The following is a 24,361-nucleotide window of genomic DNA, read 5'->3' as shown; positions in this document are numbered from 1 at the left end:
TTAGTTAGCTAGTTGCTAGTGGTCGTAACCATGGATACCGAAGGTCCTGCAATGCCTGCACATGAGGAAAGAGACATAGCTAATCAGAAAAGCTATACTACATTTCTAATTGGAGATATTTGCTAATATTATTATAATTACACCTACTACATATTGGGAAAGGATCTTGGAGATGGGAATACCCCTTTAACTTTTTTGTGCCACAATAGTTGTTCTGAGGGATCAGATGAGACAGGCTCGCATTCACTGTCCACAGCCATCAATGAGCCTTGGGAACCCATGATCTTCTTAACGGTTTTTCAGTTGTTTTCTTTTAAACAAGCTTTCCATACCAGTAAAGCCCCACAAGGCGTAGTTTTCATGATACCAGAATCTCATCAACACATCACATTCTGGCCATTGACCAATTTTCCTTCTTCCAGCACATCATTGGAATGTTTATTCTATTTTCTCACCATACACTTACATTATTGACAATATTTACAGTGGAAGAAGAGGCAATCAGGCCAGGTAAAGTGCTAAATACATTGTGAATTACCCTGAAGATTGTCAGTCTGATGATCCCATTATACAGTATGTGGCCACTTGCTGTTCTCGGAGTCGTTATATGCTGGTGCCATCTCTTTTGTATTACAATTGCACTTTATATTATTGTTGTGGATGTGTGGCTGAACAACGATAATTTTTCACCCTACATAAAACAGGCGATCCAACAACAAATGAGTGTTTTGTTATTTCATTGCTATACACTGGGCAATTATAGGGAACAAACATCCATTTGGGCATGGCTGATCACAGCGCCATATAAGATGCTCATAACTGTACCAGCCCATCGTAGGAGTGTAGCTAAGCTCTACTGCCTTTATAGCTTTGGGTTATGCTACAGGATGTAATTCAAGATCAGTGCACAATACATAACAAGTGTAGATACATATTTAGTATATAACGCATCAACATTGAAATTGTAACACTAAGGCCTGGGTCACACAAGCAATGTTTCTCTCTGCGAGAGAATTGGATCGATTATGACACTCTACTCTTTCAAAGTTTTAGCTCAGTGTCATCTTAGTGTGATCTGATTATGTCCATGGTCTGAGTTTGCGAATGTCGGACTGCACTCGGATTTCATCCGAGTTCAGTCCGATATTTCACACGCCCCTATAGACTTGAATGGATGCACGTGATCTGAATTCTGGAGGCACTCGCAGCGTGCCTCAATTTTTTTCTCATGCTGAATTGTTATGAGAAAAGAAATAATTGCTGATCTGTACTACCCCATAGTATAACGTTGGGCTGAGTGCTATCCGATAAAACATCAGATACACTCGTCCGAGTTATACAATCATATGAGCGAGCCCTCAGAAGGAAAACATCATAGAGAAACAGACAGCTGCCAGCACTCTCCAAGGGGACGTAAAGTCCAAAACTCCAAGGAGTCCACTTGAAAACGATACAATGCATTCACGTTAGACAGTGTCCAAATTCCAGACTATGATTTTAAAACATAGTTTATTCTGCCACAAACATGACCAACAACGTTTCGACCTATAATAAGTCTTTATTTAGTAATTATTTAGGTCTGTATTTAGTACTTGATAAAGACCTATTACAAGTCAAAACATTGTTGCTTATGTATGTGGCAGAATAAGCTACGTTTTAAAATCATTGCTTGGAATTTGTACGCTGTCTGCTGTGAATACTAAGAAGCAAAATTCATGGAATTCTAGAAATCAGAGGATTGATAGACATGTTAATAATATGAAAATTATGAAGAAATGGAAACAACATTTTCAACACATCTTGGTTTATTCAGCATTGATTATGAGCGCCATACACAGAAATACACAAAATTACACACCTTAGCATATTAATAGTCATCTGTGGAAAGTTCTATCACACTGAATGCACTTGGACATGCTAATCATCAAGATCCGCTGCTGGCAGCTCCCTGTAATTTCCAACCAATGACATCACAGATGTGCTCAATGGGAGACAAGTCAGGACATACTGCAGGCCATGGTAGCATGATTAGACAAAGCAGGCTGCTCACAGTAGCATGAGCTACATGTGGTCTGGTTGTCGTGTTGAAAGAGAGCTCCTGGGACACTTTGACAAATGGCTGTACCACTGGTTCAACAACCAATCAATGTAATGCTGAGCTGTTAGTGTACCTGCAGTGAAAACTAGAGGGGTCCAGCTACCGTACATTATACCATCCCACACCTTAATGCCGGGAGTAGGAACGGTGTGATGTTCCCTAATGATGGTCTCCTCATGGTGTTGCCCATGAGGTCACCAGATGCAGACTGGATGCTGGGATGGAGGTCTATCCTCTTCAGTGATAATCTCTTTTGTTTTGGATACAGTGATAGTTAGAGACCAAATAAAAATGTAGTTTCCATTTTTTCATAATTTGCATATCATTAACATGTCTATCGATCATGTCATCTTCACAATTCTGCTACTTTTCCTTTTCTTGGTGTTGCAATTTAAATGTTTAGGTGTATATATTGGGTGCACATTCTCTCCATGGGTAAATTCTCCTTTCTACTAAATCCACACATCATCAATAGAGTGAAGAGTCAGTGTGACCGCTCAGACATGGAATATTAATAATGACCATTTTCTTTTTGTGCAATCATAAGATTGGCTAAATTAATGTTTTGACTGTCTAGCCATCTTCAGAGTAATATGCTATAAATTAAAGTGTTAATTATACGTGACAAGCTTGCCCATTTTTTATATAATGATTTCCCAATGTGTTTGGATGCACACAGTTTGTCTTTGTGATACATAATGGTTGGCAATCATCTAGGTGCTTGCATGGCAACATCCCCTTTGTCCGTTGGCATGTTATGTAACCTGCAACCTGTAATTATACACATGCTCGCTTGCTGGGTTAATTAGTGGATATCCTCCGCAGAGCAGCTAACCGTCACTCCTAAGCTTTTAATCCCTCACTGAGATAAATAGGAGTTTGTATCATCAGAGAATCTTCAGTTAAATTTTTCTCCAGAGATGAAGAAACAAAGAAATATAATGCTATTATATTACAGCTATTGGCTTTTTAAAATAAGAACTATTTATGCCCATGGGAACGACGGTGTGTGGCGGTAATATCAGTGTGGTAAAGACACTGCTCACTAGGCAAGTTAGTCCAAATAGTCGTTCTCTTTGCATTGATGGCTGATCATGTTTATACTATGGAGGTGATATGAGAAGAGATCAAATTGGCCACAAGTGGGTTTATTTTCGCACAAAGCAAAGCCTTCTACCAATAATACATTAATCTGTGACAAGTGAATTGTTATCCCATGACGCTCACTGAGCCACATAGGATTTAACCACTTTACCCAAGATCTAATTGACCCCTAACACCCAACAGCATTTTCCAATGTCCCAGACCTGAAGACTTTAGTAATAATTTCCCTGCTGTCGCATTATTCTAATTACACCGACCTAATTCTAATTTGTATTCTTAATTTACAACAAATCGTCGGGTAAATCTGTAATTATGATAGGACAATCATTAGAAGTCATCTGCTCAGTGGAAATCACCTGTTTCGACTTTAGAGAAAAGTATTTGAGGAGTTACTTTAAAGGATTTGTGTCACCAGGACAAGACCCTTTCCATATACCTTATCATTGCATATGGATATCACAAATTATGGACCCTACTCCGGACTTGTTTTATTACCAAAGACTGATTCATCCATCTCTTTCAATTCATGGATAAAATATGTAAACAGTAAAGACATATTTTTCCCATTACTAAGATAGAAGACAGTTGGTGCTCCCAAGATTCTATGGAGAAGGAACACACACAGAGATTCTGCTGCAAGATCTCCTGAAACCACAGTTACAGTTTATGGCAATATAATACAATATAATAATGTTTTCTCTCTAACTACAGTCTCTACAGATGTACAGAATTTACAGTACTCATCTTTTATGTGATTATTTTTCAGTATTTACTACGTGTCTTATACAGTGGTGTGAAAAAGTGTTTGCCCCCTTCCTGATTTCTTATTCTTTTGCATGTTTGTCACACTTAAATGTCTCAGATCACAAAACAAATTTAAATATTAGACAAAAATAACACAACTAAAAACAAAAATGCAGTTTTTAAATGAAGGTTTTTATTATTAAAGGGAAAAGATTTCCAAACCTACAGGGCCCTGTGTGAAAAAGTGATTGCCCCCTGAACCTAATAACTGGTTGGTCCACCCTTAGCAACAACAACTGCAATCAAGTGTTTGCGATAACTGGCAATGAGTCTTTTATAATGCTCTGGAGGAATTTTGGCCCACTCATGTTTGCAAAATTGTTGTAATTCAGCCACATTGGAGGGTTTCCAAGAATGAACCGCCTTTTTAAGATCATTCCACAGCATCTCAATTGGATTAAGGTCAGGACTTTGACTAGGTCACTCCAAATTCTTAATTTTGTTTTTCTTAAGGCATTCAGAGGTGGACTTCTTGATGTGTTTTGGATCATTGTCCTGCTGCATAACCCAAGTGCGCTTTAGCTTGAGGTCAAACAGATAGCCCAACACTCTCCTTCAGGATTTTTTGGTAGACACAGAATTCATGATTCCATTTACCACAGCAAGTCTTCCAGGTCCTGAAGTAGCAAAACCGCCCCAGACCACCACTCTACCACCACCATATTTTACTGTTGGTATGATGTTCCTTTTCTAAAATGCTGTGTTACTTCTGCACCAGATGTAAAGGGACATACACCTTACAAAAAGTTAAACTTTTGTCTCGTCAGTCCTCAGAGTATTCTCCCAAAAATCTTGGTGATCATCAAGATGTTTTCTGGCAATTCTGAGACAAACCTTTATATTCTTTTTGCTCAGCAGTGGTTTTCATCTTGATACTCTGCCATGCATGCCATTTTTGCCCAGTCTCTTTCTTATGGTGGAGTCATGAACACTGACCTTAACGGAGACAAGTGAGGCCTGCAGTTGTTTAGATGTTGTTGTGGGGTCTTTTGTGACTTCTTGAATGAGTCGTCGGGGTAATTTTGGTTGTCCGGCCACTCCTGGAAAGGTTCACCACTGTTCCATGTTTTCGCCATTTGTGGATAATGGCTCTGACTGTGGTTCGCTGGAGTCCCAAAGCTTTAGAAATGGCTTTATACCCTTTTCCAGACAGATAGATCTCAATTACTTTATTTCTCATTTGTTCCTGAATTTCTTTGGATCACACCATGATGTCTTGGTTTTGAAGATCTTTTGGTCTACTTCACTTTGTTAGCCATGTCCTATTTAAGTGATTTCTTGATTGAGAATAGGTGTGGCAGTAATCAGGCCCATGTGTGACTAGGGAAATATAACTCAGCTTCCCAAAAAAGTAATAAACCACAGTTAATTTATGTTTTATGGGAGGAGGGGGGTGCAGTTACTTTTTCACACAACCCTTTAGGTTTGGATTTCTTTTTCCCTTAATAATAAAGACCTTCATTTGAAAACTGCATGTTGTGTTTATTTGTGTTATCTTTGTCTAATATTTAAATTTGTGTTGTGATCTGAAACATTTAAGTGTGACAGACATGCAAAAGAATAAGAAATCAGGAAGGGGGTAAACACTTTTTCACACCACTGTACATCTGATAACGTCTATGTGTTTTACAGATTGGTATCGGGTGGTAAAGATGGAAGTTTAAAGCTGTGGGACTACACCTCAAATGCTCTCACCCCTATAAGGACCCTTATGCAGGGCAGTGCAGGTTGGTTGCTGAAGGGAAAATTTATTTCCACCTTGATGTCATAGGTATCTAACAACATACTTCCCAGTGATTGCTTTGTATTTATTACAGGCTCAAGAGATGGAATCAGTGACGTCACCTATGCAGAATATAACACTGATCAGTACGTATTGTTTGCATTGGTGTGGAGTCTCTGTCCATTGTAGAAATGAACTAACCATCACATTTTATTATGTTTAAAGGTATATAGTATCCGTCTCTTATAGTGGGCAGATCAGAATTTTTCCGGTAAGTTAGAAGAAACATTGAAGTTTACAAATTACTCATTCTGAGAATATAGATCAGATATATTATTTGCATCATCGTAGAACTGATGTAGTTGACTTTAAAGGGAACCTGACGCTGATACATGGTACCCAATCTACAGGCAGCAGATATCAGGCACTGGCTGCAGGATTTCAATAGGTTCAACTCTGAAATCCTATACACGTTTGTAGGGAGAGACTGTCACTCAGGCCAGCAGGAGGGAAGAAGTCGCCGGGGACCCACCTGTCTGACTAGTCCCCCATGCAGTTTGGTCCCTGACGTATATTAAACTATGTTTTTCTCTTAAATGCCGCAGGGTTTCAAAGTTGAACATATATGGCTGAAATCATGCAGCCAGTGCCTGAGACATGCTGCCTACACATCGGGCAGCATGCATCAGCTGAAATTAAAGAGACAATAAAGTCATTTTTACCATACGGTACATATATTGTGCAATGTATTTTTCTACAGAATGGTAGTAAGGGTTTGGCCATAATTAAAAACATAAATAAATTAATAACAAAGCATATTTAGGTTCTTCCACAGAGCCACCTGTTTATAGGTTGTGTCTTGTATTCACTGAAGTGAGAAGAACTAAGCTAAAATACAACACACATAATGGGGACAGGTGTGGCACGGTTTTTGGAAGAAGGTAGCCATATTTCCCCAATAGTAAAATATATTACATGAACTGCCCTTACATGGACTGGAGAAATGCTTACTCTCCCCTCCTGGGGTGCTGCACGGTAATTGAACCCTTCTCAACAGATTATAGAGAGTGAGAAACTGAGTTTATCGTCAGGAAACCAGCGTAAGGGTATGTGCACACGATGTCTTTTAGATGCTGATTTACCTGCTGAGTTTTAGATGCAGAAGACACTTTAGAAAAACACCAGAGGTGTTTTTCCTGAATCATTTTTTTTGCCATCTTTTTTTCCAAGTCTGCGTTTTGTTTTGTTTTTACATTGTGAATACAGTAGTTAGCAGTTTCCAAGCATAAGCCCCTTGAAGAATGACCAGGTCACCTCCTTTGACCAATTTGTGGCTTTGAAGCCTGAACTGGTTGAAAAAAGCTCAAAAAGACTGAACATGTGCACAGCAAGTAGTTTTGACCTTGCTGTGCATATGTTCATATTTTTTTAGCATTTGTTTAAGCACTTTTTTAGGCGGGTTTCGGAGTAGACCCACATGAAAAAGATGTTGCGCGCACAAACCCTAATAAACCATGATTGCCTAAAGTGGATAAGCTCCCTGCTTTATCGCTTCATCTGAGATGTTTCCAATACAGAGAAACTTCAGAATCTTTTATGTTCATGTTTGTTCATGATGATATTACCAGCCAGTTCTGTTCATCGCACTTTTCTACGCCTTGTACCTTTTGGATCAGTGTTGTGACATTTGAACATTTACTTGGCAGGGACTCTGCTCTGAATCCTATCTGCTAGATGTATCTTATATTTCTATTTTTTTTATGCCAAAAGCAGGATGATGCCGACCATGCGCTGCCACAGGTGGCCTGGAGCAATAATATGGTAAGTTGCAAGTTTTCTTTACAACCGGAGAGTTAGCGCCAAGGCCATTTTTGGCTATAAGTTTCCACAGTGGATCAAAGATGAATGTGAGACACAAACTGCATACATGTAGATTTTGTCATGGATTTTGCAGCGGATTTACTGTGACTTTTGCGTATGTATTGCAAAGGGAGAAATCCATAATAAAAATCCCACTGAAATGAAAATTTCCAGATACACAGCCCACCCTGAATTCCATGTGAATTGTGTTTTTTTTTGCTACATTTGGAAAATAGGGTGTTGAAGATCCACATTGGAAAACCATCATATTAAGTCACACTTACATTAGGTACGGAAAGTATTCAGACCCCTTTAAACTTTTCACTCTTTGTTTTATTGCAGCCATTTGGTAAATTCTAAAAAGTTAATTTTTTTTCTCATTAAAGTACACTCTGCACCCCATCTTGACTGAACAAAAACAGAAATATAGAAATTTTTGCAAATTTATTAAAAAAGAAAAAACTGAAATATCACATGGTCATAAGTATTCAGACCCTTTGCTCGGTATTGAGTAGAAGCACCCTTTTGAGCTAGTACAGCCATGAGTCTTCTTGGGAATAATGCAACAAGGTTTTCACACCTGGATTTAGGGATCCTCTGCCATTCTTCATTGCAGATCCTCTCCAGTTCCGTCAGGTTGGATGGTGAATGTTGGTGGACTGCCATTTTCAGGTCACTCCAGAGATGCTCAATTGGGTTGAGGTCAGGGCTCTGGTTAGGCCAGTCAAGAATGGTCACAGAGTTGTTCTGAAGCCACTCCTTTGTTATTTTAGCTGTGTGCTTAGTGTCATTGTCTTGTTGGAAGGTGAACCTTCGGCCAAGTCTGAGGTCCAGAGCACTCTGGAAGAGATTATCATCCAGGATATCTCTGTACTTGGCCACATTCATGTTTCCTTCAATTGCAACCAGTCGTCCTGTCCCTGCAGCTGTAGAAACACCCCCATAGCATGATGCTGCCACCACCATGTTTCACTGTTGGTAATGTATTGGGCAGGTTATGACCAGTGCCTGGTTTTCTCCACACATATGGCTTAGAATTATCACCAAAAAGTTCTATTTTCGTCTCATCAGACCAGAGAATCTTATATCTCATAGTTTGGCAGTCCTTCATGTGTTTTTGAGCAAACTCTATGCAGTCTTTCATATGTCTTGTACTGAGGAGAGGCTTCCGTCGGGCCACTCTGCCATAAAGGCCCTACTGGTGGAGGGCTGCAGTGATAGTTGACTTTGTGGAACTTTCTCCCACCTCCCTACTGCATCTCTGGAGCTCAGCCACTTTGATCTTGGGGTTCTTCTTTACCTCTCTCATCAAGGCTCTTTTCCCACGATTACTCAGTTTGGCTGGACGGTCAGGTCTAGGAAGACTTCTGATGGTCCCAAACTTCTTCCATTTAAGGATTATGGAGGCCACTGTGCTCTTAAGAACCTTGAGTAATGCAGAAATTCTTTTATAACCTTGGCCAGATCTGTGCCTTGCCACAATTCTGTCTCTGAGCTCCTTGGGAAGTTCCTTTGAGCTAATGATTCTCATTTGGTCTGACATGCACTGTGAGCTGTGAGGTCTTATATAGACAGGTGTGTGCCTTTCCAAATCAAGTCCTATCAGTTTAATTAAACACAGCTGGACTCCAATGAAGGATTAGAACCATCTCAAGGAGGATCACAAGGAAATGGACAGCATGTAACTTAAATATAAGTGTCTGAGCAAAGGGTCTGAATACTTATGACCATGTGATATTTCAGTTTTTCTTTTTTAATAAATTTGCAAAAATTTCTACATTTCTGTTTTTTTTTCAGTCAAGATGGGGAGCAGAGTGTACTTTAATGAGAAAAAAAATGAACTTTTTAGAATTTACCAAATGGCTGCAATGATATATTTATGTTACAGCAGGAATTTCAGACTTTTCATTTCATTATGGAACCCATTTTTATGGAATCTACATGTATTCCACCAGATAATTACAGACAGGCACACATAGGGCTCTGCTGCATACAGGAGCGTATGCATGCAGGATTTTGTAGAGTACATGCATTTGTGCATAGAAAAACACATATATACTGTGATATACATGCACACACACACATACAATCACACACTGTGGCACACACACTTTCCTTGCTGGATTTCTCTCAAAGAGTGCGTGACACACCAGGATCGATCCACTACTTTCCTGGTGGAGACACTGGAGCTCCCGCTTTCCCCTTCTCTCCAACCCAACACCTTTCTGATGAACATCTGCCATATTTCACTGGCAGATTGGTATTACGTCACTCCGTGTGAGTGGGTGCCTGGATAGGATACCACTCCATAAATCAAAGGTAAAAAAAAGAATCCGGCACTCCGAAGATGTTAAAAAAGATTATAACGCTTTATTTGTAGTTACTGTATTAATAACCCCCCCCCCCCAAGATAGCACCTATAATTTGGGACTGTTATCCATTACTAATATGTAACACGGGTACTTTAGATGCAGCGACACAAACACAGAGCAGCCAATACAGGGTTAATAAACAGGGGAAGTTTATAATAACAGGGTAAATCTCCACGCTGGGAGTATCAGGGGAAAATATGGGGGAAAACGAGGAAAGTAGCAGGTAAAAGTCTAACTGACAGTTCACAGTTTAACTAGATATAGCAGAGTCGAACCGGTTGTAAACGACAGTTTTTACACTCAGCTGACTCTTTTCCTCCACAAGGCAGTTGCCAGCTGGGACCGGTGTTGATTTCTTCAGGCTTCCCCGCCCAAACAATGCTCCATCTTCTGGCGGCAGCGGGCGGTCTCCGGTTTTACCCGCTGAGCCCCTAGTCCATAACACGGCACCTCACGTGCCCGGCTCCTCCGACCCTGCATCTCTTCTCTAGTCGGCTTGACTCCTCCGGTCCACTGCACTTGGCTCTTGCTCCCAGTCCTGGAGCCAGGAGCCTGGACCCTCTCACACTGCTCTGCTCAGCAGGACCCAGCTCCGCTTTCCCGCGCAAATGTCTTAGTCTCTCCCTCTCTCTACCCACGTCACCAGTCTCTCGGTCACCTGACCTCCCAGCTCTCACTCTGGACACGCCCCCAGCTTCCCAGTCACCTGACTCCTGTGCTTGCAGTCTGTCTTCCCCCTGCAACCAGAGGCACGCCCCTGGCAGTTCCGGATCCCGTGCTCTGAAAGTACTTACACCCCGGTCTTCCCCCTTATACTCCCGCTCTCCTTTAACTCGCCATTCCACGGGCGAGAGTTCCTTCATCAAACGTTCACATTCTTGGACTTCCTGGACGATAAGGTACCATATGAATTGATCTGGTTCGTAACGTTGAGGAGGCACTCCTGCTGATGTCCGTTCTGACCGGAGTAACTCAGTCTGACCGATGGGGGGTGCTGGGTCACTCGGATTTCCAATCTCCGCCTGCCCGGTGGCTTCATCCGATATTGTTCCCTCGCTGCCTGCACTGGGGACTGCAGGTAATCGAGTGCTGGGGCTCGGAAGTAGAATCAACAGCTCTTCTTCGTCCACATCGTGGCTTGGGGCAACTGTGACAGGACCCTCTCTAGAAGTAGGTGATTCTTCTCCATCCTCGTCATCTTTAGACAGACAGGGTCGCAGCATACTACGATGAACCACTCTGGTAGGGGCTCCTTCAGCCCCCTCGGGTTGAACTTCATACACAGGTCCTCCAGCGCCAATCCTGCACTTCACTCGGTGCGGGGTCCATTCCCACCGCCCCGGGGCCGCCTGTCCCGACCCATCACCTGCTCCCCGGGCCTCAGAGCTGTCCCTCGAAGAGGCAATGTCTCATGATGTTTGAGCTCCTGAAACTTTTGTTGTAGAAACCGTCGGAGGGTCTGCAGTTGATGCCGATGTTCCCGGACCCAGGAAGACACCCCCATCCGTGGGTAGTCCTCCTCGGGGTCCAGCTCTAACTCGGTAATCTCTTGCCCCTTTCGCCCGAACAGCAAGGTATAAGGAGTGAACCCCGTCGTACTATTCACTCGGTTGTTGTAGACCCACACCAGCTCGGCCACAAACTCAGGCCACCGTACCTTCCGATCTTCCTCCAATGTGCGGAGCATTTGGATCAGTGTCCGATTAAAGTGTTCACAGGCCCCATTTCCTTGAGGGTGGTAAGGAGTAGTCTGTGACTTCTCAATCTTGTACAACAGGTGCAGCTCTTCCATCACCCGGCCTTGGAAGCAGGCGCCTTGATTGGAATGAATCCTCTTTGGGCAGCCGTACACCCGAATGAAGTCTTGGCAGATGGCCTGCGCAGCGGACTCGGCGGTCTGGTCTCTGGTCGGGGTCACTACCGCAAACTTTGTGAAGTGGTCTGTCATTACCAGGCAATGTTCATACCCGAGATGCGCCGATCCAACAGTCAAATAGTCGATCATCAACACCTCTAAGGGGGCAGAAGTCACAATAGTTTGTATGGGGACCCGCTGCTCCGGGGGCTTAACCAGCTCACAGCTCCGACATCTTCGACAAGTGTCTTCTATTGTTGCTCGCAGTCGGGGATGATACACCAGCCTCTGCAACCACTGAAACGTCTTCTGTGGTCCGAAGTGAGCCCCTCGTTCAAGAGCCTCCTTAGCCACTACTCCGACCAACTTCTCTGGGATCACCACTTGCCAGGTGGTCCCGAACTCTCGCAGTAGCTGCACCCGTCAGTACAGCAGCCCATCTCGCAAACACAGTCTCTCCTATTGTCCCAGCATCTTCAGTGCTCCCGGGGACAGGGTACTCCTCTCTTCTCGACTAGGGACTTGCCGCAAAGCCACCCGTTGACGTAATTGAGCAACTTCTCTGTCAGTCTGTTGAAGTCGGATCCAGTCATCTCTTGGCCGCCCTAGCACTTGTTCTTCCGACGTCTCTCCGATCTGTCCTTGCGCCGCGGCCAGCGGTCCCACAAAACTTCGGAAGCTAGGGGTCTCATCCGCCTCCAAATCTTCATCGCAGTCATGATCAGGCCGTTCATATGTCACTCTGGAGAGGGCGTCAGCGTGAGTATTCTCTGCCTTAGGCCGGTAGGCGATCTTATACCGGTACCTGGCCATGGGGGCCACCCACCGCTGCTCCAGGGCCCCCAATTTCGCATTCTCCAGGTGGGCCAGCGGGTTGTTATCTGTTCTCACCAGTACTTCGGAGCGGGACAAATACTCTGCAAACTTCTCGGTCATTGCCCAAACCAGAGCCAGCAACTCTAATTTGAAAGAGCTATAATTATCCGGGTTCCTCTCCTAGTCATGAAGGGAGCGGCTGGCGTACGCAATCACGCGCTCTTTCCCCTCCTGTACTTGGGATAACACGGCTCCCAGACCATGTAGGCTCCCATCAGTGTGGACAGTGTGGAGTATGAAGGGTTGAGAGAAATCCGCATAGGCAAGTATTGGGGCCACGGTCAGGGCCATTTTTAGGGCACGGAAGGCCTTTTCCTGGCTGCTTCCCCACCGAATCGCCTGATTCTTGGAGCCCGCCGGCACTCCCTTAAGTAGCTCCAGCAATGGGTTGGCTATGCGGGTGAAGCTCTTCACGAATCTTCGGTAGTACCCGGCAAGTCCCAGGAAGGCCCGAACGTCCTTCACTGTCTTCGGGGTAAACCACTCCTGTACGGCGGCCACCTTTTCCTGGGTGGGCCTGACTCCTTCACCGGACACAGTATGACCGAGATATTTGATCTGTTTGCGAAACAGGTGGCATCTCTGGGGCTTTACCTTTAGGCCATGACTCTGTAGGCGACTCAGTACTTGCTCCAGTCGCTGGAGGTGCTCCTCGAAGGTGGCGGCATAGACAATTATGTCATCAAGGTAAATCAGTGTCGCCTCGAAGTTTAAATCGCCCACGCACCTCTCCATCAGACGCTGGAACGTCCCGGGGGTGTTAGTCAGGCCGAAGGGCATCCGATTGAAATCGAACAGTCCCATGGGTAATATGAACGCCGTCTTCGCACGGTCATGTTCGGCCACGGGCACCTGCCAGTACCCACTGGCCAGATCCAAGGAGGAGAAGTATCTTGCCTTCCCTAAGGCCGACAGGGACTCTTCGATTCGGGGTAGTGGGTAAGAGTGCCGTACTGTACAGGCATTCAGTCGTCTATAGTCCACACAGAACCGCAGGGTCCCATCTTTGTTCCGGACCAGGACAATCGGGGTTGCCCACGGACTCTGACTCTCCCGTCTCACACAATTCTGTAACATATGGGCTAGCATCTCCTTAACCTCTTTATACATCTGGGGAGGTATCTGCCGGTATCTCTCCCGCACTGGGGCAGCGCTCCCCATGGGAATCTCGTGGGTACTGGCTTCGGTGCAACCAAAATCATCCTCATGGCGAGCAAAGACTTACTGGTACCGCTCCAGCACCTCTTCAAACTGCTGCACCTGTCGAGGTTTAAGTCCCGTCAATTCAGCCCGCATTCGTTCTAGGATTCTTCATCCCCCCTTCGCACTAGCCCGGTGGAATTCCGGCGGCACGGTGACCGCCAGAGTCCAGGGGTCTCCTCGTACAGCAGACAGCTGTACCATATCAGGTCGCACCAACTTCTCTGGCATTCCCAGAATCTGGGCTATTTCCGCCCTGGGAGGGAGTGTGAGATCATCTTCGCCCAGATTAACACACCGCACTATAACATTGCCACCCCGAACGGTGGCCAGTGTCCGAGCCACCAAGAGTCCGGGGGGGTACTTTGTCCATCGATGTTGGTTTTATCTGAACTTTGACCCCTCAAGAGGTGTGCAGGCCCGTGCGGATAACGTGAGTACAGTTTGTCCGGGCGGTAAGGTGATCACCGTAGCTGCTGGTACTATTATTTTCCCCAGGATCTTCCCTTCACTCGATGTCTCCTGAGCCTGGGCAGCTCGGATTAGTTGTTGAAAGACCCTCCTTTGGGGGGTTCGCGGGTCCCACTGGTCTAGAGGAATCTCCTTCGGCTCACTAATCAGGATTTGCCCGATCTCTTTCAGCACATTCATTCCGAGGGTCACCGGGGGTCCACTTCCGGTTCCCCCTGCGACCAGGACGACTACTTTTTTTCCCCACATCTTTTCCATACACTCGGATCTTCATCCACACCACCCCTGCGACCGGGATGGGTAACTGATTAGCTGCCGTGAGTCTAATTACTGGTCCCCATTCAGGCCACGCTATCTCTAGAAATCGCTGTTGGAAGTAGGCTTCTGTCATCGTAGTCACCTGGGATCCCGTGTCAATCAGGCAGTGAACAGCCCGACCGCTTATTTCGGCCCAGACAGTCGGGCCTGTGGAAACCAGGTCCTTGGGACTTCCTCTTTTTCTTTCCCCTTCCTCGGGCTCCGGGCTGTGTCCCCCAAACACGGAGCCCGCTAGTTTAATGGCTGCCGCGACAGGGGCCACCCTCGGCTATCACAGCCCCTGGAGTAATGTTCTGCGCCTCTACACTTCCAGCAGGTCGTGTCTCTGTCTGTGTAGGGTTGCCTCACTCCCCTACGGAACTCTCCTGCAGGGGGGGTCCTGAATTCAATTCTTTCCATAACTGGAGCAATCAATCTGGGTATCTCTGGTGTCGGGGCAGGGGTCTTCTTGAGACTGGACCATTCATCCCGCATCTCCTGTATCTCCTTTCGCATCTCTCGAGCCCATTCCGGTTCAGCTGCAGGCGGGGTGGTTACCTCGTTACTCCGGACCATCCCTGCCAGGGCCATCACCCCCATCTCCTGCTCTCTCACACGTGCCTCCTCCCCCACTTCTAGAAAAGTCATACGTGGGTTGGCGCGTAGGCGCTCCCGCAAGGTCTGCTTCAGCTGCACATCCCTGAGGCCTGCCACAAACTGGTCCCTTAAGATCACGTCAGGGGGGCTCATTCCCAAATTCCCCATGTCGTCTTTTCTAGTGATATAGGCATGCACCCTCTGTAAGGCATTAACATACTGCGTCACAGTCTCCCCCTCCTGCTGCACTTGGTGAAACAGCCGTATCCTCAGCTCTCCTACATTGGTGGGATCCCCATGCATCTCCTCCAGTATCCGCACCACTTTTTCTACAGTATCCCAGTCATGGGGAGGGCGGTACATCACGGATTGTCGTGCCTCGCCGTCCAGGGCCAGTAAGGCTATTTTGGCTTGCATAGCTGGGGTCATCGGATGCATATGTAACATACTCCTAACTCTCTCAATCTAGTCCCACAGCATCATATTGTCCCCGGTGAACTTTGGGAGATTGCTGAGCATGGCCCCCAGCGGCAAGCTAGATTTAGGGGCTCCCAGGAGGGACTGCTCTGCAGTGTCTGTGTCTAACGACTGCATCCTGCCAACTACGCTAAATGTAACACGGGTTCTTTAGATGCAGCGACACAGAAACACAGAGCAGCCAATACAGGGTTAATAAACAGGGGAAGTTTATAATAGGGTAAATCTCCACGCAGGGAGTATCAGGGGAAAATGAGGAAAGTAGCAGGTAACAGTCTTTAACTGACAGTTCACAGTTTAACTAGATATAGCAGAGTCGAAACGGTTGTAAACGACAGTTTTTACACTCAGCTGACTCTTTTCCTCCACAAGGCAGTTGTCAGCTGGGGTGGGTGTTGATTTCTTCAGGCTTCCCCGCCCAAACAATTCTCCGTCTTCTGGCGGCAGTGGGCGGTCTCCGGTTTTACCCGCTGAGCCCCTAGTCCATAACACGGCACCTCACGTGCCCGGCTCCACCGACCCTGCGTCTCTTCTCTAGTCGGCTTGACTCCTCCGGTCCACTGCACTCGGCTCTTGCTCCCAGTCCTGGAGCCAGGAGCCTGGACCCTCTCACACTGCTCTGCTCAGCAGGACCCAGCTCCGCTTTCCCACGCAAATGTCTTAGTCTCTCCCTCTCTCTACCCACGTCACCAGTCTCTCGGTCACCTGACCTCCCAGCTCTCACTCTGGACACGCCCCCAGCTTCCCAGTCACCTGACTCCTGTGCTCGCAGTCTGTCTTCCCCCTGCAAACAGAGGCACGGCCCCCGGCAGTTCCGGATCCCGTGCTCTGAAAGTACTTACACACCGGTTTTCCCCCTTACAAATACTAATAATTATGAAGATTTTGCACATCTTCAAATTGTCGGAATGTTTTTCTTTTTCCGGATAGTCTACCATCTATATCTAATTATCCCAATTTTAAGATCTACTAGTAGATCACAATCTTTTTGCCACCACTATAGTACAAAATAATTATATATTCATATCATTTTTTTCTTTTATTTAAAGATAAATGAACATAAAGAAAATGGTGGCTGTCTCACTTCATTTTCTAATATAGTTGCTCTGTCCAATTGCAATGGTGAAGTTTTTGTGTGGAGCCTTGAAGCTGGGGAGCCCCTCTGTCACCTTAACCCCTCTTTTGGAGAAGAAGTGGACATTGAAATAGGTATCTCCATAGCAGAATACTGAATACAGAATTATGATGTTTTGGGCCTTTTTACCTACTTTACTTTCTTTTTTTAAACAACAAGAAAATTTCTAGTAAGAACATATATTTACCTTCCATAACCTTTAAACAGTTTATAAAATAATATTTTACATAAATGTATTTACTTTCTTTTTTTTAGGTAATTCAGCCATAAATAAAGCAGTTTTTATTTGCTCAAGGTTTGATCGAAAAAAAGATTCTGCGGTTTTAATAACAAGTGGACCTAGAGGTAAGTTGTAGCTGTGCTACATCACCAAGACTATTCATGGGCATGAGACTCAAAAATGTCAATCTAAATAATAATTATTCCCAATATCTATATTTCATCCTAATTTTTAGGCTACATTACTTTCTGGAATATTGTTGGTGGAGGCAAAGTGTTTGCAAAGTTTGAAGGTGTGAGTATTGTAGCTGAGGTGGTTTACACTGTCATCACTTGTTATACATTACATTTCTACTTTAAGTATGAGTATGAAGAGAAGTAAAGTTACTGCTCATTATATAAAGTTTATAGTTCAAAAAATGAAAAAATAAATGAAATATTTAAACTCTTCAGTTCACATGCCTAATATTCCTATATATTATATATATATATATATATATATATATATATATATATAGTACAGACCAAAAGTTTGGACACACTTTCTCATTTAAAGATTTTTCTGTATTTTCATGACTATGAAAATTGTACATTCACACTGAAGGCATCAAAACTATGAATTAACACATGTGGAATTATATACTTAGCAAAAAAGTGTGAAACAACTGAAAATATGTCTTCTATTCTAGGTTCTTCAAAGTAGCCACCTTTTTCTTTGATGACTGCTTTGCACACTCTTGGCATTCTCTTGATGAGCTTCAAGAGGTAGTCACCGGAAATGGTCTTCCAACAATCTTGAAGGCGTTCCCAGAGATGCTTAGCACTTGTTGGCCCTTTTGCCTTCACTCTGCGGTCCAGCTCACCCCAAACCATCTCGATTGGGTTCAGGTCTGGTGACTGTGGAGGCCAGGTCATCTGGCGTAGCACCCAAACACTCTCCTCCTTGGTCAAATAGCCCTTACACAGCCTGGAGGTGTGTTTGGGGTCATTGTCCTGTTGAAAAATAAATGATGGTCCAACTAAACGCAAACCGGATGGAATAGCATGCCACTGCAAGATGCTGTGGTAGCCATGCTGGTTCAGTATGCCTTCAATTTTGAATAAATTCCCAACAGTGTCACCAGCAAAGCACCCCCACACCATCACACCTCCTCCTCCATGCTTCACGGTGGGAACCAGGCATGTAGAGTCCATCCGTTCACCTTTTCTGCGTCGCACAAAGACACGGTGGTTGGAACCAAAGATCTCAAATTTGGACTCATCAGACCAAAGCACAGATTTCCACTGGTCTAATGTCCATGCCTTGTGTTCTTTAGCCCAAACAAGTCTCTTCTGCTTGTTGCATGTCCTTAGCAGTAGTTTCCTAGAAGCTATTTTACCATGAAGGCCAGCTGCACAAAGTCTCCTCTTAACAGTTGTTGTAGAGATGTGTCTGCTACTAGAACTCTGTGTGGCATTGACCTGGTCTCTAATCTGAGCTGCTGTTAACCTGCGATTTCTGAGGCCGGTGACTCGGATAAACTTATCCTCAGAAGCAGAGGTGACTCTTGGTCTTCCTTTCCTGGGGCGGTCCTCATGTGAGCCAGTTTCTTTGTAGCGCTTGATGGTTTTTGCAACTGCAGTTGGGGACACTTTCAAAGTTTGCCCAATTTTTCGCACTGACTGACCTTCATTTCTTAAAGTAATGATGGCCACTCGATTTTCTTTACTTAGAATTTGTATTATGGCAAGAAAAAATCAGCTAACAGTCTATTCAGTAGGACTATCAGCTGTGTATCCACCAGACTTTTGCACAACACAACTGATGGACCCAACCCCATTTATAAGGCAAGAAATCCCACTTATTAAACCTGACAGGGCACACCTGTGAAGTGAAAACCATTTCCGGTGACTACCTCTTGAAGCTCATCAAGAGAATGCCAAGAGTGTGCAAAGCAGTCATCAAAGCAAAAGGTGGCTACTTTGAAGAACCTAGAATATAAGACATATTTTCAGTTGTTTCACACTTTTTTGTTAAGTATATAATTCCACGTGTTAATTCATAGTTTTGATGCCTTCAGTGTGAATGTACAATTTTCATAGTCATGAAAATACAGAAAAATCTTTAAATGAGAAGATGTGTCCAAACTTTTGGTCTGTACTATATTATATATATTTATTTTTTTTCTATTTAAATTCTTTTTATTGAGGGATTTTTTTTACAATATAAGGGGGGGGGGGGGATAATAATGGATGATAATAATAGCAGCATGTACATATACATATCCATATCCATTTCCAAATCTGAATGTAAACTTCACAAGGGGAGGGAATATTCCAATATTCACATAACAAAATGTGGGCTTATATATGTGCAGCCTAAGGCTCTATTCACACTGCCCTTATGCAGTGCATCGTGGCTGGGGGGATTCTACCTGCTTTCCAAAAAAACTGGTTTCGGAGGGGAGCCAATGGAGTTCAAATGCCTTTTTTCTGATTGTGTGCCATTTGTGTACTTGCCGGAAGACACAGATGTTGCCTCAAAAAAAAACAGTCTATTGGAACTCTACTTGTGTCACTGCAATCTATGGCTCCATCTGGGGTTCTGAGTGCCCAAAAAACAAACTCCCTGGATATTCTTCATAAATGGAATCTGAACAGGGACTAAAGAAGCACAGGAGTTACCAATAACTACAGTACTATTCAAATATTTTAGGCAAATGTGAAAAAATGCTGCACTGTTAGAATGCTTTCAAAATAAAAGTGTTAATAGCTTATCAATTAACAAAATGCAAAGTGACTGCCTTTAAAACATCATCAAAGCAGCAATTTTTCCAGGTACACTTGCCCACAGTTTTTGAACGAACTTGGTAGTGAGATTATTCCAAACATCTTGGAAAACTAACCACAGATCTTCTGTGAATGTATACTCACGCAACACCTTTTGTACCGTCATGTAATAACAGACAGCCTCGGTGATGTTGAGATCAGGGTCTATGGGAGCTAAATAAATTTTCAGGGCTCCTTATTTTACTTTATGCTGAAGATAGTTCTCAATGACATTGGCTGGATGTTTGGAGTCTTGTCCTGCTGCAGAGTAAATTTGGAGCCAGCCACCTCCCTGATGGTATTGCATGATGGATAAGTATCTGCCTGTATTTCTCAGCATTGAGGACACCAAGAAATGGGCAACACTGAGGCTGAACTGGCCAGCAACAAGTGGGACCCAGTTACACCCATTAAATGTTCAGAGAAATCTGGCCAGAAGTGTTTTTTCATGGAAGAATGGCAGTCACTACCTTCAACATGAACACAAGGCCAAGCGTCTCAACAATGCAAAAATCATAGGAACTGAGGTGCAGAAAAATGGCAACAGGTGCTCTAGAAAGATGAATCCAAATGTGAACTATTTAGCTGTAAGAGAAGGCACATTATTCTCTGAAGGCCTGGAGAGCGGTACAATGAGTGTCTTCAGGCAGCAGTGAAGCATGTTGGAGGTTCATTGAAACTTTGCGACTGCACTTCAGCAAATGGTGTTGGGGATTTTGTTAGGAATAATTGTGTCCTCAATACTGATAAATACAGGCAGATACATATCCATCATGCAGACGTCTGATTGGCTTCGAATGTATTCTGCAGCAGGACAACGACTGCAAACATAAAGCCAATATTATTAAGAACTATCTTAAGAGTAAAGAACAACAAGGAGTCCTGGAAGTGATCATATGGCCTCCACAGAGTCCTGATCTCAACATCGAGTCTATGTGGGATACTTGAAGAGGCAAAAGGATTTGCACATCCACAAATCTGTAGATTGGAACAACCTAACATCTTGGAGAACTATCTGCTGAGTTCCTTCAAAAATTGAATTCAAGTGTGAATTGATTCGGTTATGAAGGCAAATTGTGGTCAAACCAGATATTGATTTCATTTATTTGTATTATGTAGATTTCTCTTTTGTTCATTCATTTTGCTATTAACACTTCTATTTTTTTAAAGTGTTCTTGCTTTGCAGAATTTTTTCCACAGTACTGTGCATAATTGGTAATGATAACATTATTATCTAACCTGCACTGAAAAAAATGAAACTTGGAGGGTCCGCCTGGGGTAATAAATTGAATCTGAGGAATGCTTGCATGTAATCAGTAGAGCATAGTCCATGACACGTTTCTGTAGATTAGATGGAATAATAGTGATTTAAAAAAAGATATATATAAAACTGATTTGTAGACTAATTCATTTTCGGATAACAGATTCCTTTTAAGCTATAACTTACTTCAGCAAGGGAACAGCTTGTTAAACAATTACATGCAGGTAATGGCTCCATGTGGCATTCATTTATTGTATTTGATGAGGGAAGCAATTCTTTGATTATTCTTTAAATTGCTCACAATTACAGTTGCACCATTAAAGGGATTGTCCAGGTTTTTCGCAAAAGTCTGCAGTCATTCTATATAAATCCTCACATAACTCAGCGCGGTGTGAGGATTCTCTGGTGCCAGTGGCGAGACTGAGCGGTGATGTGACCACAAGTATGTGACATGCATACTTCTGGCCACATTCCTACTAGACGTGTGTCCTTGCTAAATACAATTGAATTGATTGAGGCTGCGCACGTCTAGTTGGAATGTGGCCGGGAATATGCATATCTCATACTTGAGGTCACATGACCGCTCAGTCTCGCTGCACCGGAGAATCCTCACAGCGAACAGTGAGTGTGATGTGAGACCTAACAAGTCCACAGTCACAGAGTGACCGCAGACTTTCATGATAAACCTGGACAAACCCTTTAATACGTGCGCACTCTAATTTACTGATACTGTATAAGCTATGCTGGTAGGACTTACAACATAATACATTATACGGTATATACAATGACATGAGTCTTTTAGCGCTACTGCTTCTAAATAACTAAATATGAGCTGATGATTTTGCCATTGCAGTCACAATACCAGTGTATGGTAAATGCCATGGCTGTCAGTGAAGATGGCTCCCTACTATGTGCAGCTGACCAGCTATTCTACGTCTATGTCTGGAATATATCCCAGTATGCACTGGGTACACCAGAGGAGCAGACACCTGTCCGTGAGTGGTCTTATTGCAACTTAATGTATAAATTAATAAATGTAATCACATATATTATCAGGTTTTTACTGTAATATGCCGGCATTTGTCCCAACAGTACTGCACTGCTGGAAAGCGCATATGAGCGATATTACAAGGTAGAGACCTGTTTTATCTGCCTGTAGTTCAATGTATGGTATAAAAGGCTAACATATTAATATTAATTCGAAAGCTTAACTGTATTTATATGATGTGAACAGAGTGATCCCTGTGGAGAAGCACAAAGTGATTGTGACGTCATCCCAGGACGGCACGGTGAAGCTATGGACTATACAGGGGGAATTACTAGGTATTTGATGACTGCATGCATGTATATACAGATTGGAAATATATGTTCCTAACAAAACTGTAAAATTGGCCGTACGTTACATACAGGGGCCTGGGAGGTAAGGGGGCCCACTGCTACCTCCAAAGCAGGTGGAATTTGGCATAATGATTGAGCTATTGGACTGTAAAGGGCCCATATACTGTCCTTGCAATGGGGCCCTCTTCTGTCTGTGTCACTACTGCATACGTTTGTATATCAGAAGTTAGGGAAGTAGCCAACGATTGGCAATGATTAATTACTGAGATATTTCCATTTTCCTGCTTTCTTGTGGGGGACATTAATGCAAGTGACAACAGAGAGTGAGGTCACAGTGGTCGTTCTTTATAAGTTATTTTCTTAGAAACAGATCGTAAACTTTTATGTCATGTTCAAGTGACAATTTTATCTCTGCTTTTCGTGAATTTAGAAATGACAGAAAATTGCCCTGAAAACATTGCAAAACATCTGTCAAAAATATATTTTTCTTAGACTGTGCAAACTTAGACTAGACTGTCTTAAAATGCTGTAGTTTATTCTCTACGTTTACACCATCTGTTAGTTGGCTTAGTTCGCTCCAGATTTCTGCATCCTCAATGTTGCTGCACAGTGTCGCGTATTAGGCTATGACCTTTTTCAGTGAGGATACGCCCCCTTGTCAGACAAGTCATAAAAATTGTCTAAAACAAATAATAAATGTCATGAAAGACAGGTTTTGGAGCAAATTAGACCAGAAATATGGCAAATTTATCTAGATAAACATCCCAATGTTTTTGGAGCTTTTGAATATATGGGAGTTGATTTCATAAACTAGATAATGGAGTGTATTTCTAGGAACATTTGGACAAAGTAAACCCTTGGGTCTCAGCAAGATTGAATCAAAGAAAGAAGAATCCGGGGTCAATAAACAACCATCACAAGATGTGTGCGGATGTAGCCAGGCTGCAGAGGAAGAAAAGAAACCGGCAGACAAGATCCCGGAGGTCAGTGCATCTCACCACAGCAGATACTTGAAGAAGGCCAGGTCCGACCTGAGTGAGACCATCTTCACATGAGCAGCTCTTTGCTCTGTGGGGTCCATTTGTCAAAATTTTAACCCCTTAGAATGCATAGCAGCCTTGCAAGGTCATAGCGTATTTTTCATAAATAGAGTTGTGTAGTCTTGATTTTGTACTCTTGATTATGGACCCGAAAAAGTGGCCAGTACATATTACATATTGGTAACATTTTTACTAGGGAAGGAGGCAATAAAAAAACCTTTTGATACTTTGCTTTTTTGTTACCGTTTACAGTACAGTTTAATGTTTACCATGAAAATATCTATTTTATGGTAAGAAGTGGTAGTTGTTATTTTACTTTTCCTCAAAAATGTTTTTGAACTTTTTTCCTCTCCTGTTTTACTTCTCTAAGGAACCTGAACTAACAATATCCTCGTTACTTACAGAACAGTGTGATATCCCCATACTACAATGTATTCCACCTGTGCCTATGCCCCGGTGCATGATTCCTGCTTATACCACATTTCCCTCTGTTTTCTCTTTCTTTATCGTGCCCCAAATAAACATAGGTTTCTATGGGACCAACACAATGTTTGTCCTAAGGCTTGTCTGCCAAACCAGTATTACAGAGGGCACATGGTAGATGCTGTGGGAGCTGTGGCAAGATTGGGCACTAAGGCCTATCTAATTGGCTAATAAGTGATATAGAAAGTATATATATATTGTCGCATGACTGTGGCACTGATCTCACTATCTTCATATGTTCAGGATTCACATGGATGCTCTGGTAACCAGTAATCCCTGTGCATGGCTCCCAGAGACGGTAGATTGTTTTTAAGGGGTCATTCCTCATTTAAATGATAAGAAC

The 24,361-nt window shown here is 43.5% G+C and overlaps 1 protein-coding gene across 4 annotated transcripts in view; it reads left to right on the top strand.

Annotated features, from left to right (window-relative positions):
* The window catches only part of LOC141171977 (cilia- and flagella-associated protein 337-like), a 63,676-nt gene that overhangs the window by 36,977 nt on the left and 2,338 nt on the right, over positions 1-24,361 (top strand). For 3 of the 4 annotated variants that reach the window (XM_073655736.1, XM_073655730.1, XM_073655745.1), the window contains 11 exons: positions 5,639-5,733; positions 5,824-5,875; positions 5,955-6,000; positions 7,500-7,550; positions 16,784-16,943; positions 17,125-17,214; positions 17,325-17,383; positions 22,011-22,152; positions 22,250-22,289; positions 22,392-22,480; positions 23,330-23,478. In XM_073655736.1, coding sequence (XP_073511837.1) covers positions 5,639-5,733; positions 5,824-5,875; positions 5,955-6,000; positions 7,500-7,550; positions 16,784-16,943; positions 17,125-17,214; positions 17,325-17,383; positions 22,011-22,152; positions 22,250-22,289; positions 22,392-22,480; positions 23,330-23,478 — 973 coding nt within the window. The remainder of the gene's footprint in view (positions 1-5,638; positions 5,734-5,823; positions 5,876-5,954; positions 6,001-7,499; positions 7,551-16,783; positions 16,944-17,124; positions 17,215-17,324; positions 17,384-22,010; positions 22,153-22,249; positions 22,290-22,391; positions 22,481-23,329; positions 23,479-24,361) is intronic. The other variant, XM_073655751.1, reaches the window with a different exon arrangement.

The sequence above is a fragment of the Phyllobates terribilis genome, unplaced genomic scaffold, assembly GCF_046119375.1.
Source record: "Phyllobates terribilis strain yellow unplaced genomic scaffold, ASM4611937v1 Scaffold_1__5_contigs__length_1240528914, whole genome shotgun sequence".
NCBI classification, from domain to species: domain Eukaryota; kingdom Metazoa; phylum Chordata; class Amphibia; order Anura; family Dendrobatidae; genus Phyllobates; species Phyllobates terribilis.
Note: the sequence above shows the minus strand (reverse complement) of the source record. Positions and strands in the feature narration are given on the sequence as shown.